This window comes from Vicia villosa, unplaced genomic scaffold, assembly GCF_029867415.1.
Source record: "Vicia villosa cultivar HV-30 ecotype Madison, WI unplaced genomic scaffold, Vvil1.0 ctg.001344F_1_1, whole genome shotgun sequence".
NCBI classification, from domain to species: Eukaryota; Viridiplantae; Streptophyta; class Magnoliopsida; order Fabales; family Fabaceae; genus Vicia; species Vicia villosa.
Window position 1 is genome coordinate 477,549 of NW_026705585.1, and position 17,022 is coordinate 494,570.

The following is a 17,022-nucleotide window of genomic DNA, read 5'->3' on the forward strand; positions in this document are numbered from 1 at the left end:
AGTATTACAAATGCTTCTTAAAAGCGATAATCACAACTGTGATATTTCTCTTAATCGTTTAAGCTTAATCTCACTAATATATTACAACAACAATGTAGTGAGCTTTGATGAAGATGAAGATTCTGAGCTTTGAATTTGAACAGAGTTTCAGCAAGTTAATTTGAGTTGTTTTGGTGCAGAATCGTTAACCTTGCTTCTCATCAGAACTTCATAATTATAGGCGTTGAGAAGATGACCGTTGAGTGCATTTAATGCTTTGCGTGTTCCGTACAGCATTGCATTTAATGTTATACGCTTTTGTCAACTACCTCGAGCCTTGTTCACGCTGTGTCTACTGACGTTGCCTTTAGTAGCTTTAACGTTCCTTTTGTCAGTCAGCGTAGTCTGCCACCTGTACTTCCTTCTGATCTGATGTTTGTGAATACGACGTTTGAATATCATCAGAGTCAAAACAGCTTGGTGCATAGCATCTTCTGATCTTCTGATCTTGAAGTGCTTCTGTTGCGTGATACCATCTTCTGATCTTCAGTGCTTCTGATCTCATGTTCTTCTGATGCTTTCATAGACCCATGTTCTGATTCTGCTTCGACCATCTTCTGATGTCTTGCCAGACCATGTTCTGATGTTGCATGCTGAACCATTTGAGACACAACTTCTGAGCGCTGAATTATGCGTACTCTTTATATATATTTCCTGAAAGGGAAATTGCATTGGATTAGAGTACCATATTATCTTAAGCAAAATTCATATTATTGTTATCATCAAAACTAAGATAATTGATAAGAACAAATCTTGTTCTAACAACCACTTCTAGGGTTTCATGAAAGCCAAACAGAGATTGCATATGTTTTCTCCATCGAATCCTATTCTTGTCGTCAAGCATTGGAAGAGAATTTAGAATGCCATTAGTACCATTCATCTTTGCAGCGATAGATTTACGTTATCTGGAAACACGACCACTGACGTGAAGCTCTTGAAAACATGATCAAGAATAGTAACCGGAAGCTCTGGATAACAATTTGTCAATGCGTGAGATACTTTTAGTGAGGAGAGAAAGAGAGAGTAATAAGGAAATAAGGATTATATTATTCACTTGAATTATACAAATAATTATACAAACCATAACTATTTATATACAACCCTAGTTGGGCTTGAGTTTACGTAACTTAGATTATATTTGATATTATTAGATTATATTATATTTGATATTATATCTAATATCTCAATACTATATCAATCTCAATAATATCTCGACACTCATATCCATATGCAACATTATAACAACGTGCCTTCTCTGGATTCATCGTGGAATTTTGCGTCATCTATAAAGTGCTCCCACCAGACAAAAGTATGAGCAATATTGATTTGACATGTTACATCGACTCATCCCTCAATATCTATCTCATCAAGACCACATTAAACATATTTCATAAACTTGCGATGTTGATCCAAATTATTAAAAATATTTTATTTGAAAGTTATTTGTACGTTCCATAGAGATGATCAAAATGTAGATTATGCTACAAAGTTAAAGATACAAGTTCTTTATTTATTTGTACGATTATAGTTTCTATTTTTCTTCTTTTTCTTTAGCATGTTAAAAAACATAAACTTTTTAAAATAGTTTAAAGATGAATTTATTCCATTATAATAATAAGGAAAATGTTAACCAGTGCTCTTGGGACACTATTTAAGTGATTAAAGTGGTAAGTTTTTGTTAAAATATTTGTATTCAATGCATTGAAAATGTATTGGAAATTAAAATATTGACTTTTATAAAGAATATTTTCTTTATTTAGTATTCTTAAAAAATGTCATGAGGGCACTAGTTAGCAAGATCCTTATAATAAATAAGAATTTTATACAAATTAAAAATAAAAATGTATTTTATTAAATTTGACTTAAAGTTTTACATTTTTTTTAAATTGTTGATATTAATATCAACATTTAAAAAAAATTTAAAAAAATTCCACTGGAGTTGAACCCTAAAAATGCCGCTGCTAGGAGTTGAACTCTAAACCAAAAACTTACACCTTAAAGTTTTACATTTGAATTAGGTCTGCACCATTATTATTAACCAGTATGTGTTTAAGTGAGCTTTTAACCTAATAAATTTGAGTCTGCACCAGATCTTAAGGCTTTGTTTGTGAGTTTGGAGGGGAAGGGAGGGGATGACTTAGAAAAAAAAAGGAAGAATTGGATGAAAAGAATAAAAAGATTTTGGGTAGGAGGGTTTGAGTTTATTCATAATACCAAAAACTCCATAAAATGGGGACTCAAAAAATTGTATTAAGGAGGATTTTGGAGTACTTACATAAATTTTCCAAATATTTTTTAGATTATTATAATATTCTAAAAATTAAAAATTTAGTAATGATAATGACTTTTTTATCTTTCTAAATAAAATCATTTTTTCAAAAAAAAATATCAAATATTTTTTATATTTTTTTAAAATTTCATTATTGAAAACTTTTTCCTCCTCACCCCTCTAAATTCAGCCTAAGGAAAAAAAAATCAAAAATTAAAACTCCAAATTGAAATATTGAAAAAACACAAGTGGTTGAAACGTAAAAGTCAATAGATGTTTAGTCTAACTACTACGTTTTTTTTTCAAAAGAAGTTTTTGTTGTTTATAATGGTGGGTGGGACCATTCCTTTGTCTTAAAAACTATAATAAAGGCTATTAAATACGCGTTTGGTATAACAAATTAACAATGCTTAAAATTGATTTTTATTAAACTATTTTTATAAAATTATTTAACTAAAAGTAAATTAAATATAAAATAATATATATTTTGATTATTCTTTATAAAAGGTAAGATGAACGGTTAGTTTAAGTCAATGTTTTAAAAATCAGATCGAAAATCGAACTGATAAAGATTTTAATTTAAATTTTAATTTGATTCAACCGATTAAATCTATGGTTGATCTGTTTAATAAATAAGTTAATAATATAAATTAATAAATTAAATTTTGATAAATAAACTAATAATTATATATCCACAACTTAATAAAATAAATATTTCAAAAATCAATTACAAACTTAATACAATATTATCGATAGTACATATAATAATACAACATAGTTGTACACTTTATTTCAACTTTTATTTAAAAATAATTTGAACAAATTAAAAAATTACAATAAAATAAATTAAACTAATTCAAACCAAAAGTAAAATAATAGAACATAATAATTAAAATAATACAAATAATTAAGAATACCTAAATTAAAAGACAGAATACAAAAAATAAACAATACAATACATTTAATTAAACAACAAAAAATAAATTTGAGTTGAACGACGACAAACACATGAGAAAATGGTTGAAAGAAAAACTATAACAGAATGACAAAACTTAGAAATTTGTATGTTCGTTATAAAAACACATCATTCTTTTTTGTGATTGGAGAATGTATGTTAAGTTTTGATATTTACATATTAAACTTTTTAAAAAAAATAAAAAAATGACTAATTTAAGTTCGAATAATTTTGGATGGTTCAATCCAATTTTTCTTGTTCTACTACGATTTTGACCCACTAGCGATTTTGAAAGGTTGACTTAATTGAATTCATCTTCGATTCACGTTCCAACCGATTGAACAAGTCAGTTTGATTCGATTTTTAAAATATTAATTTAAGTATTAAAATTAGATTTTAATTTTATATTTGGATCACCCATAATTAATTGTAGATATGTATAATTGTTTTTGACATATTTATTTAGTATCAAGTACTCCTCCGTCCCAATATATGAAATAAAAACTAAAAAATCATATTTATTAAAAAATTAAAACATAATCATTTGAATTAAGACTTTTGTATTTTTTTATGAAAAAGTAAAATAAAAACAATTTGGATTGATTATGGAGAAAAGGAAAATGAGAGTAAATTAAATGCAATTTACAATTAAATGTGCATTTTTCTTTTATTATCGTTTGAATTAAAACTTTTGTATTTCAGTTGATTTTTTTAAAATATATTTTGAGACAAAAAAATGTGCATTTTTCTTATATTATCGTTTGAATTAAGATTTTTGTATTTCAGTTTTTTTTAATTATATTTTGAGATTAAAAAAATGTGCATTTTTCTTATATTATCATACAAAGGGAGTAGAATTAAGTATACATTGAAATTTACTATTTAACTTAATTTTTAAAAAATTATTCAAATATAACCCGACTCAATTTTACATAATCAATTTAATCAAAATTAATTTTTTTTTCCCCACATTATAACTTAAAGGAAAATCAATTATAGTTTAGATGTAGTGACAAAATAAATTCACCACTTTTGAATCTTTAAAAATCTGTAACCAACATAACCAAGTGTACCCTATAGATAATGTGCACTCATGGTTTGGTTTGCACATCTGTTTTTGATTATAAATACAAAAGCAACATGCACTCTATATATACACATGAGTGAACAACAATCCAATTGCCAAATTAACTAACTAATAGAAGGAGAAAAATGGAGAATGGCATAGATTTTCATCCTTTATTGAGAGGTGGAAGAAGGAGAGAAAAATATAGAAATCCTCTATCTTCAGCTGAGATGGAATCACTTGCAAGTATATGTGAAACTGTGTTGCCTCCTCTTGATTCTGAATTTTTGAATAAAAAGGGAATTCAACCAACAAACAAGAATATGAAATTCTTCTGGAAAGCTTCTGGTTCTGATTTCTCAATCCCTCATGAGGTACATCACTCTATAATTTTCTAGAGTCATGATTAACATGTGTTAATTCATTCTTTTTAAATATTGTAAGTTTTTTAACTATACTTTCTTTTATATTTTATATTGTTTTATTTTATCTATCATATACTAGCTAGTCTTATATTTTTTTTATCAATCATTTCATATTCACATTTATACAATCAAGAAATAATCCTATCAATCTTCATCTCTACTTGATGTCATGCACTATATATTCTGCATCTCCTGAGTTTGAAAACAAAGAAATCAATTAGGTTTTAACTTCAATTAGATGTTTGGTAGTATGATTTTTTTTTTTTTAACTGTGGAACAGACAGCTTATTGAAGATAAAATAGTTTGAAAAAGACAAGTCAACTAAATGTTGATAGTACATAATAATATTGTGTGAAGATGGATACATGAATGTCACATCATTGATATAATAATAAAAAAAAAATTTAGTTAAGATCCATAATATATATATATATATATATATATATATATATATATATATATATATATATATATATATATATATATATATATATATATATATATATATATTTGTTAATTTGATTTCTAAAATATTTAAACAACATTTGATTTACAATTAATGCTAGCTCGGCATTTATTTTGGTAATATTTTGTAGGTAAATTAATTTATCTTTTTATTCTTAAATGGTATGGATATGTTATTATTATTATTATTTACTGAAGTCACTATTTTTAAACTATAAAATTGTATTTTATTAAATATTTGTTTCAATTGTTTATTTTTTAAAAAAATTATATGTTTAATTAAGTTTTTGATTTAAAATTTTACATGTTTCAAGGCAAACAAAATTTATATTATATATAGCGCCAGTTTGTTTTGGCTTTTTTAAAAAATATATTTTATAGTGTAACATAATTTTGTGTAAAAAAATTTACAAAATTTTTTTCCATAAAAGTTTCAAATAAAAATTTAGTTTGAATAGTTATTTTTAAAATTATATTTTAGATATTTCATCATTTTAATGAAAATTTTATTAAAAAAAGTAATTTCAAATGGTTTTAAATAAAATATTTTGTTGAAAAAATTGCAATTTCGACTATGTTTTGATCTTCCATAATGTATGTTTATGTTATACAATGTCAAAATTAGTCTTTCAATTATAAAAAAAGAAATATAAATAAATTTGTAATATTTTAAAAAATAATTTTAAAAAATCCATTAAAAAAAATCCACTTTTTAAAGCTAAAATAAACAGGTTCATATGATCAATGCAAAACTAAAATTTTAAATTAATAGCCATTAAATAATTTACCTAAATATTTGTTGTATTAAATTTTGTTATTTGATTTTTTTCCGTATGAAAAACAAAATTAACTAATGCTAGTTTTGTGTTTCTTTTGGCAATTTTTGTATCAAAATAATTTACTTTAATCTTTTATTCCTAAATGAGATGAATGCATATTTTTTTATACTAGAATCTTTTATTTTAAACTATGAAATTGCAATTAATTTATTAAATATTTTGGTTAATTTTCGCTTTTTCAAAAATAAAAAATTAAATTACAATTTTAGTTCCCATTTTAATCGATTCACAAAACTCGTTCTCTTATTTTATTTTTTAGTAGTTGGCACCATAAATTTAGGAATAGAATCCCCTCCTGCCTAGTTATATTCAGTCATCTCTTCAGTTTAATCCAACAAATAATAATGAAAAATTAATTAAAAAAAGCAATTAAGAAAAGGGAGAAAAAACACATAAGTGCATATTTAACAGAATTTTATTACTTGTAACACTTTATCACCAAGACTCAATACGACGGCGTTGTGGGCTTTCTCTACCGCAGTTGTTTTCTCCTTCTCCGTTAGCGAATCATCCATGGTTGCGGCTCCCTTCAACGCTTCTAGCAAACCCTGCTGAACCAATAGAGCTTGCATCTTCAAACGCCACAAACCGAAATCATTCACACCGATGAATTTCTCAATCTCATACTTTGTTGGCGGCATCTTCTTTTCCACGCTCACTGCACCAATTTGTTGTACAAACACTATAAGAAAGATTGTGTTTCTTGAACAAACACAAGAAACCCTATTAGATTTTCACAAAAGTGAGAGAAGAGAGAAGAAGATCAATATTGGTTATAACTGTTTTTACTATTCACTTTCTTAACAAGAGTTTACAGATTACAAGTGAATAACAACAATTAACCTCTCTCAATTTCCTAAGAGAACTATTCTATTTATAAACTAATAAACTAACTTAAACTACAAGCTAACTTAAACAATTGGACTAAACAAACAGGTCAAATTCGATATGCTAACAATTCTAGCATTTCGACTACTACATGCTTGAGCGTACTTCGACCACAGCATGCAGGACTCGACATCAAAATGTGAACAACATGCTTAATCTCCGTTATCCTTGTCGAAATACTAGAGTATGATCCAAAATCTCACAATAAATTATTACTATTAAATTTTATATATAAGAAGTTGTAAACAAATGAAAAATAAATAGAGATATAAAATAGATATAACAAACACTCTGATTTCTTTGTAATATATAAATATTTTTTGAGGTCTAACCAAATATTTGAAGAATCTGATTTTATGTCACAATATGTGCATAGGTTTCAGAGATGCTAGTTGAAAGAGCACTGCCAGAAGCATTTATAATCGTTAGAGTGATTCTATGGATGCTATCAACAAGGTTTGGCACTTTCTTACTGTGTGGATTTCTCTGTCATACTAAGAAATGGCCATTCATCAACACTTTCTCAAATATTTCTCTGCAAAATCGAGAAATGGTTCTTCAAAAATGGTTCAAGCATCGCTTCTTCACACCTGTTAGACTTGCATTTCTTTACATCAAAATCCTTTGTGCCATTGTTTTCTTCTCTCAGGTAATGTAACATTCTCTGTGTTTTATTTATACTTATGTTTGTAATGGAATATTCACTTTACTTGTTTTTGCATGCAGTGTGATGAGAATGGTGAGAACCTTGCATGGGAAGCTATCGGTTACCATGTTGACAATGATGAGAACACAACCAATATTCACAAAGAGAGACCACTTGAAAAGGGTATAGTGGAAGCGATAAACGAAGATAATGCGAGTCTGCCACAATCTCTTTCTAATAAAGGTCTTGAAATTGAAATAGATGCTAAAAACAACATCCTTAAAGTGAAATGTGATGTGGTAATCGTCGGTTCCGGTTGCGGCGGAGGAGTTGCAGCTGCTGTTCTTGCAAGTTCAGGCCTTAAGGTACTTGTTCTTGAGAAGGGTAACTATTTCACTCCAAGGGATTATTCTTCTCTAGAAGGTCCTTCTATGAATGAGCTTTATGAATTAGGAGGAACTTTTCCAACTTGGGGCGGAAACGTAGCGATTCTAGCCGGTTCGACCGTTGGTGGAGGCTCTGCTATTAATTGGTCTGCATCTATTAAAACACCAGATTATGTTCTCAAAGATTGGTCAGAGAATCATAATCTACCACTCTTTTCAAGCCATGAGTACTTTTCTGCTATGGAGATGGTGTGTAAAAGGATCGGCGTAACCGATACTTGTCTCGAGGAAGGACTACAGAATCAAGTTCTCCGAAAAGGTTGTAACAAACTTGGTCTTCAAGTTGATTATGTGCCGAGAAACTCGTCAGAACATCATTACTGTGGATCATGTAACTATGGCTGTAGAAAAGGAGATAAACAAGGGACTGATGTTACATGGCTCGTCGATGCCGTGGAACATGGTGCGGTAATACTAACAAGATGCAAAGCTGAAAAGTTAATTTTGGTGAATAACAAAGAAGGACATGTGAGAAGAAAGAAATGCTTGGGAGTTATGGCAAATGTTTTGACAGAAAATATCACATGGAGAATTCAAGTTGAGGCAAAAGCAACAATTTCGTCATGCGGAGCGATTTCCACGCCACCCTTAATGATATCGAGTGGGCTAAAGAATAAGAACATCGGCCGAAACCTTCACCTTCATCCGGTGCTATTGACGTGGGGATATTTTCCCGAATCAGTGTCTGATCTCAAGGGGAAAAGCTATGAGGGAGGAATAATAACTTCTGTACACAAAGTGTTATCGAAAGAAGACTCCAAGGTAAAAGCTATAATTGAAACTCCGGCACTAGGACCGGGAAATTTTTCTACCTTGTTTCCTTGGGAATCCGGATTCGACTTTAAAGAAAGAATGCTAAGATATTCGAGAACCGTTCATTTGATCACAATCATTCAAGACAAAGGTTGTGGAGAAGTTAGGACCGAGGGTAGGATAAAGTACGAGCTAGACAAAGAATTCGACAAAGAGAACATGAAGCAAGGACTGCAGCAGGCGTTAAGGATTCTAATCGCGGCCGGAGCGGTTGAAGTAGGTACTCACAGAAACGGAGAGAGAATTGTTTGTAGTGGAAGTAATGATAAAGAATTGAAAAATTTTGTGGAATCGATATACGCGACAGGAGGGCCAATGTCATTTGAAGAAAGTTGGAGTATGTATGCATCTGCTCACCAGATGGGGAGTTGTAGGATGGGAATGACTGAAAAGGATGGTGCGGTTGATGAAAATGGACAAAGCTGGGAAGCTGAAGGACTATTTGTGTGTGATGCAAGTTTGTTTCCAACTGCAATTGGTGTGAATCCTATGATAACTATTCAGTCTATTGCTTATTGTGTTGCCAAGAGAATTGTAGAAATTTTGAAAATGAGATAGAGTTTGTTTGGAGACAGTGTTGTTGATTGCTGCAAAAAGCATCCTATAATGTAATAATGATTGAATATTTTGCTTAGAGACTAAAGTTATGGAACAAATGGTGCAAACATTTTTTCTTTTACATTTTCACACTAAAAGATTAAGAACTGTGTGCTCAGTTCTGGTAGTTTGATGAATATTACAGATGGAACTAAAAAACTAAAACTTACCAACATAACTATACAAGTATTCACATTTCCATGTAAATCTTTTTAGAAACTATATACAAATAATAGATTTTATATATGATGTCCTTAACACTCAAAACCCAATGCAATTTGCTTATGCCTATTGAGATCGCTTAGATATTTCGTAGAGTTGTATTCTTGTACATCAAGTAACTCTTCTGAATATGTTCTTTGGATAGTCCTTCTTGTGTTGTTTGCTTTTGCATTTAGGACTGAGTCTTGCCCTCTAAGCAATGTTACAACCTGCACCACCCATCAAACAAACGATCATCTTTCATCACATAGGGTTCGAACCCTGACTCTTACGATTCTGTGTGTGAGTTTCTAATGACTAAATATGTAATTAATAAATACGAGAAAGTGTCGCAATTCATTTGCCTGATTCATGCGAGGGCGTAAGATAGGAGATTGTTCAACACACATTGATGCAGTCAAACCGACGCATCCTATTTGTCCTTTATCGTAGTTATCTCCAAGTGAAGGATCAACGACGTCCTTGATGTTATTAGCATCAAGCAAAGGTTTTGCCCATGTCACAAGACTCTGCATATGAACCACTGCCTTACGCCCCGTTATGATCTCCAAAAGTAGAACACCAAAAGAATATACATCAGTTTTCTCATCCACTACGCCATGCATGCAATATTCAGGTGCAAAATACCTGACAATTTAAGTAATGAGTCGAATATATATTATATCGCGCAAACCTTCAAAACACTGTCATTAATTAGTAGTTTCTGGTTTGCATACCCAAATGTGCCTTCAAATGTGGATACATTATGGTGAGTCAATTGCTCTGGTAACCACTTTGCAAGCCCAAAATCACAAATCTAGATAAAACAAAATACTTATTAATAAAGGCGCGTGACGAAAAAGAAAGATTCTCTGTGAAGTTTAATAAAAACCTGTGGCTCAAAATTCTCTGTGAGCAAAATATTCTCTGCCTTAATATCTCTATGAATTATCCGCCTTTCGCAATTCTCATGCAGATAGAGAAGACCGTCCGCTATTCCAAGAGCAACTTTATACCTTTTACTCCAATCTAATTTAGCTTTATTCGAACCTGCAATACACCAAGAGAAATAAACAATAAATACATTTTAAGTTTAAAGGACATCGACCACCAAAGTCTAATGCAAGTGGTTGATGCGCAGCGCGTGAGTGTGAGACTCACCAGAACCATGAAGAACGGATCCTAAACTTCCTAGTGTAGACAATTCAAAGACAATGTGCATTTCTCCCTCTATGCAACATCCAACAAGCTTTGCAGTATTAGGATGATCAACATGAGCAATAATTCCTAACTCAGATAGAAAGCCAGCTGTCTTCTCATCTGTGCTGCCTGTAGTCATTTTCTTCACCGCTATTAGTCTTCCGTTTTGTAGAGATCCCTTGTAAACCTCAGAAAAACCACCTCTTCCAATCAAATTTTCTACAAGTTAAAGGAACAATTGAGTCAATACCAGAGCCGCCTCGAGTTTTTAGAGACCTTGTATAAGTTAGCCACAATTTGAACATGACAAAACAAATAGAGACTATATTTAACCATGACAAATATTTTATGAGGTTTTATGCGTGATAAACTTTGGGTCATGTGGGTAACCTGCCTTGCACGCCTTTAAAGACGGCCTTGATCAATACACAACCAAATTGATCATATTCTTAATAAAGCAATCGTTACGATGATAAACAAGAATGAATTGCGCAGAATATTCTATACCTTGGCTGAAATCATTGGTGGCACTTCTGAGGTCAGAGAGGCTGAAAGTCACCCAAGAAGACCTGAATTTGCATATGTTACTCTTAACATAACTTTCCCTAGAGCTTTTGCTTTTCCACTTTGGTAACTTTGGCACATTTATAGGTAAAGGAGGGATAGAAGGTAGGTGTTTAACTGATTTTTTCTTCCACAATTTAAAAAACTTTCCCCAATGCGACCTTGCCCTCGAATCCGAACAACTCGTTTCTGATTCAGGCGACGCACCATCCTCAAAGCCTCTAACACAGGCCTCTAACACCCCTCTTGGAGACGCCTCGTCTTCTTTATCTTTCTCAAGGTCCATATTTCTCAAGTCTATTTTCATAAAATGATAATCACAAACACATAAAATACAAAAAGTATATGAAAAGTATAAATGCAGTTAGAAATTAAGAACCTTGAGCAGAAGCAGAACAACCAAGGAGAGTTCCAAGTGTCTGTGGCTTAGGATTTAACGCATTTTCGAGGGTTTTTTTCCTACAATTAATGCACATAATCTTAAGATATTTGAAAGTGTACACAGAAAATAAAATTGTGAATTTTCTAGAACAAAAAAAAGCATGCATACCATAGTTCGTGAGCATCAACCTTATTATTCGCCATGAAAGCTTTTTGTTTATTTTGTTACAAGTTTCTATGAATTAGAAATTGAAGTGATGGGATTCATAGTTGCAGAAAGTTGACATTGATTGATTTTGCTGCATGTTGAATGAGGATGATGAATTGGTAGAGAAACTTGGCGGCAATACAAGAATTATAGCGAGTTGTGCTCTTGACCGTTGGGTTTGTTTTGGATTATATGTTTTGAGTCATGCGTGCCTCTCAAGTTAACTTCTCAATTTTAGAATTTTACAATAATAATAATAATAATAATAATAATAATAATAATAATAATAATAATAATAATAAGGGTTAAATACGTTTTTAATCCCTATAAATAAATATGTGACCATGCATTTTTAGTACCTATACAATTTTCCTTCAATGAATGGTTCTTCTAAAATTTGTATGCATGTAATTTCAGTCTCTGCTGTCAAACCAATGTGTATTTTAAAATGATTATTTTTCAGACATGTTCATAAAGTTTTAAAAAGTTCCTGAAAAATAAAAACTCAAAATTTAATTTCTAAGTCGAGATTTTCATTACTTTTATAATTATTTTTTGAAATTTGAAAAATTCATATTTAATTCTTTACATTTTAAAAAATTCTAAAACTTGGTAGATAAATATTGAGTAGAGATCCACTCCATTTCCTAAAAAGAAATGGAGGTCCATTACTATAGTTTTGGGTGCATAAAGTTAAATAAATAATAAATGTATGTCACATGTTTTAGAAATACTGTAAATTACGCATAAAACTATAGTAATGGACCCTCCATTTCTTTTTAGGAAATGGAGTGGATCTCTACTCATAAATATTTTACAGTATTCTAAACATATATAAAAAAAAATTATTCAAAAATTTAAAAATTAAAAGGTAATTAATCAGTTTTTAAAATTTTAGAAAATAGTAGGGACTCAAATTGCATGCATAAAATTCTTAGAAGGACCATTCATTGAAAGAAAATTTTATAGGGACTAAAAATGCAAGGTCGCATATTTATAGGACTAAAAACATATTTAACCCTAATAATAATATTATTATTATTATTATTATTATTATACAATTATTTTACAAATCCAACAAGTAGACTGATATTTAAGTTCATTCAAATTAGTTTATATAAATTTCGATTCTAATCCAAATCTTAATATTGGTTAACTTTATAAAACTTATGTTAATTGTGTATAGTTTTCATTTATATATATATATATATATATATATATATATATATATATATATATATATATATATATATATATATATATATATATATATATATATATATATATATATATATATATATATATCGGGATAAGTTTGATCGACTTTGTGTAGATTGAATCCAACCTTAATGGTATATCAGTTGAACTTGTTTGTTCTTCGAAATAAGTTAACTTGGTTGTGGATGATGGTGATGATTAGGGGCGGAAAACGTGTACGCCCTGTTGGGCATTTCCGTTTTTCCTGCTCTTTAGAGTGGGTGGAACAAAGATTTAGGCTCGCACATTCTAATGTGTCCGCCCAGTCCCGCCCTGTTTTTTATATATATTTTTAGGCCAACAAAATACATTATCCGTGAGTCTTCCCCACCCTCACTTTTAGTACGAGGTGGGTCAAAGTTTTAGGCTTGGATCCTCAACAATGTCCGCCTCGTCCCGTTTTACGCAAGTTTTTGCAGAGCAGACTTAAACGGAGCAGGCATGCGTGTTTATCATTGCTAATGAAGATTCAAACTCACGATCCAATATATAGATATTATACGCAAATATCAATTGAGTTGAATTATATAAGGGAAAGTACCATTGTCATCCCTTAACTTTGCCTCTGGGTCCATTATGGTTCCTTAAGTTTTAAAAAGTTCAAATCAATCCCTTAAGTCTTAAAAACGGAGCACGTAGGTCCTTTCCGTCTATTTTTTCTGCAAACAGACGCTTGGGTCTGCAGACGTGGCAGATGACATGGCTTGTCTCCTTCTTTTTCCCTTATCTATTTCAACAATATCGTCTTCTGCGTTCGTATCCACTACCTAGGGTTAAGTTGATTTTGATTTCCAAAAATTGAAGACTAGGGTTCATCCTCCATGAAATCAGGTTATGCTTCGTCCCCCATGAAACATATAAGCCAAGAAAGTATGAACTCCAGTGTGTTCACGAGCTCGAATCTTCCATGGAAACCGAGTTGTCACTGTGGAGACACGACTATTCTTCGTATGTCTTCAATGACAAAGAGCTATGAAAATTTTTTTTGGGGTTGTTCTCATTTTAAGGTATGTTTGTGATATGTACAAGCTTTTTATCTCCAATGTTACAATTTAAGTAATCCATTGTAAAATGCAGGGGACAAGGCAACCTGGGTGTGGATTTTTTTAATGGTTTTATGAGGAAGCTCAAGATGACAAATGGCAAGTTATAATGTCTATAGTGGAAAATTATCAAAGAAATTGGATGATACAACAATGGAGATTGAAAAAGTTAAGTTGACAAATGAAGAATCAAGGAAGGAGATGAACAAGATTTTGAAGTTGAAAAAATGTTGGATGATGTTTGTTATTTAGGTGCATCAATTATGGTTTTGTTCATGATGAATTGAAATGTTCAAGTTGTATTGAAATGTTTAAGTTCTGGTTTTGTTCATGTTGAAATGTTTAAATTCTGGTTTTTTGAATGTTTAAGTTGTATTGAAATGCTTCTGTTATCTTCAGTTGATTGTTGTAACATTGTTCAATTATATCGGTTTAATTTTATCAGTTCAATCGTTCATTTTAACATTGTTCAATTGTTCAATTATGCATTAACAAATCAACTTGTAATTAACAGAATGTCAACATAACACATGATTGTCATTAACATAAACTTGTTCAAAATGACATTCATATCCATGACACAAAATGACAGCAATTCAAAATGACATACAACATCACATTTATTAGTTCCCTTAAAATAAGATCTACTCCAAAATCTTGGAAGTGTCTTCATCATGTATCATATGGAGATATGCTTCTTCATTTATCAGCCTCATCCTTTTCATCTCTCTTTCCCAGGCTTAGTTGTAATATATCTTCGAGTCAAGGGAAAATCATGATTTGAGTCACAATGTGTTGTGATTCGGGTCAAGTTCAACTTATGATTCGAATCAAATCACACTGTGGCAAAAATCCAATTTTCACAACTTGCATGATTTGAGCCACACAATATACATGATTCAAATCAAACAATTTATCACCTTGATTTAGGTGTTATAACTTGTGATTTAAGCAACACCTGATGAAACAACAAAAAACCAACTTGCAAGGCTCAAAAAGATTACACAATATCATGTACCGACATTCTAATTTATTTAATAATGATGGGACTTAGGGTACAATGCTAAATATCTGAAGCAAACATAATACAATTAAAATGTGAATGAATCACAAACACGCGAATAATGAAGTAACAAACAAATTACAAATACTCGAATAATCAATAACACATACACGCAAATTGACAAAAACATCAAAACTAAAAAACTTGCAATTTCAGCCTCCCATTTTTTTATGATTGGCAAATTTGAAGATATTATTGTTGATCAATTGATTTGAGCTTATTTGAAATTTGAAATTGAATATGGTGAACTTAACGCATAACGCATAACGCATAACTGAAGATTGTACAACATGTTGCTTGAGCTCTCATGCTCCCCCTGCATTAAGCATTTATTACGCGTGAATATCAATAATATCTCGATAACTTCCCCCCCCCCCCCCCCTTTGACAAATATCAAAAAGAGAAAAGAACAAAATCACACAGACAACTAAATCCATGATAACATAAAATCCAAAAATAGAAATGTCACACTAGCGAACTAAAGCACCATAAAAATCGCATATGATACCAACTACCACAAATAATGCAATTTCATAGAATAATCAAGACAAGGGAGATAGCAAAGAGAAATATCATATACTTAAAAAACGTGGTTAAAAACTTCCATTAAGTAAAATAATCAAAATGTGTAATGTCAACTACACAGAATATCGTCAGACAATATCCAATATAATAATAATCATCAAAATGAAAATGGCATGTTATGAGATGCATGAAATGGTAAATAATCAAGATAGGTTAGTTGTAGGTGGGGCAATAGGTGCAACATGTAATGCCCCGTTTTCGATATTTATTTTATTACGCAGTTATTTGGTGTATTTGGTGCTTAAACTGTTATTTTAATTATTATTATATTAGTTTAGTAATTAACTATAGTGTAGTAAAATGGTTAATTAATTATTTGGGCCAAGTAGGTGATTAGTAATTGGGAGGGTGTGTAGTAAGCCCATTAGCAGAATTAAGCATTAGTAAGAGATTAATAAAATAAAGAAAAATTAGAAGGAATAATTCTTTTGGCAAAGTTGTGAAGAACGTAGAAACAGAGAAAGAGACTAGGGCTAGAGAGAATGAAGACTTCCACCATTGTTAAAGGATCAAAGCTCAATTCTAAGGTAAGGGGGGAGATTGGGTTCTTTAAATGGTGATTACAACATGAGAGGGTAGTGAGGGTTCCTTCCCCTCTTTAGGTTTTATGATTGATGAGTTTGATTTCTTCCTTGATGTATGAATTGGCTTGCATTGTATGTAATTCTTCTTGACTGATAATGTTGTGTGATTTTTGGACGAAAATTCTGGTTTGAATTGATGAATTATGATATAGATTTGGATGTTGGATGAGTTGTTGTTATGTTCATAAGAGGAACTGAATCTGAATGTATAACTGTCCAATTTGATGAGTAGGAATTGAGTTATTATCATGTAAAATTGATGTAGCATAACAGGTTAATGAATCTAGATGAAAGGTGTGAGTTAATAGGTGAAAATATGATGTTTTGGATCTGAAATCGCAGACTGGAAGTGATGAAAACGAGTGAGAACGAACTAGTGCGAGTGCAGACTTGGAAAGACAAATTTTCTGTCAGTTTGCGTATGATACGCGTATGGGTTGGGGCCATACGCGTATGAGGGACAAACCCAGGGGGCTATACGCGTATG

General features: G+C 30.9%; 2 protein-coding genes across 2 annotated transcripts; one reads left to right on the plus strand and one right to left on the minus strand.

Moving 5' to 3' along the window:
- The first annotated feature begins 4,322 nt into the window (after positions 1-4,322).
- On the plus strand, positions 4,323-9,531 carry LOC131634758 (long-chain-alcohol oxidase FAO1-like). The gene is made up of 3 exons (XM_058905384.1): positions 4,323-4,703; positions 7,324-7,596; positions 7,674-9,531. The coding sequence occupies exons 1-3, from the start codon at positions 4,476-4,478 to the stop codon at positions 9,408-9,410; spliced, it is 2,238 nt and encodes a 745-aa protein (XP_058761367.1). The 5' UTR covers positions 4,323-4,475; the 3' UTR covers positions 9,411-9,531.
- Positions 9,532-9,628: 97 nt separating this feature from the next.
- LOC131634757 (receptor-like cytosolic serine/threonine-protein kinase RBK2) lies at positions 9,629-12,162 on the minus strand. Its single transcript, XM_058905382.1, has 8 exons — positions 11,965-12,162; positions 11,794-11,873; positions 11,358-11,711; positions 10,812-11,069; positions 10,543-10,700; positions 10,388-10,467; positions 10,016-10,298; positions 9,629-9,880 (listed from the first exon to the last, which is right to left on the minus strand). Exons 1-8 carry the CDS (start codon positions 11,997-11,999, stop codon positions 9,704-9,706), a joined length of 1,425 nt encoding a protein of 474 aa, XP_058761365.1. The 5' UTR covers positions 12,000-12,162; the 3' UTR covers positions 9,629-9,703.
- Positions 12,163-17,022: the final 4,860 nt, after the last annotated feature.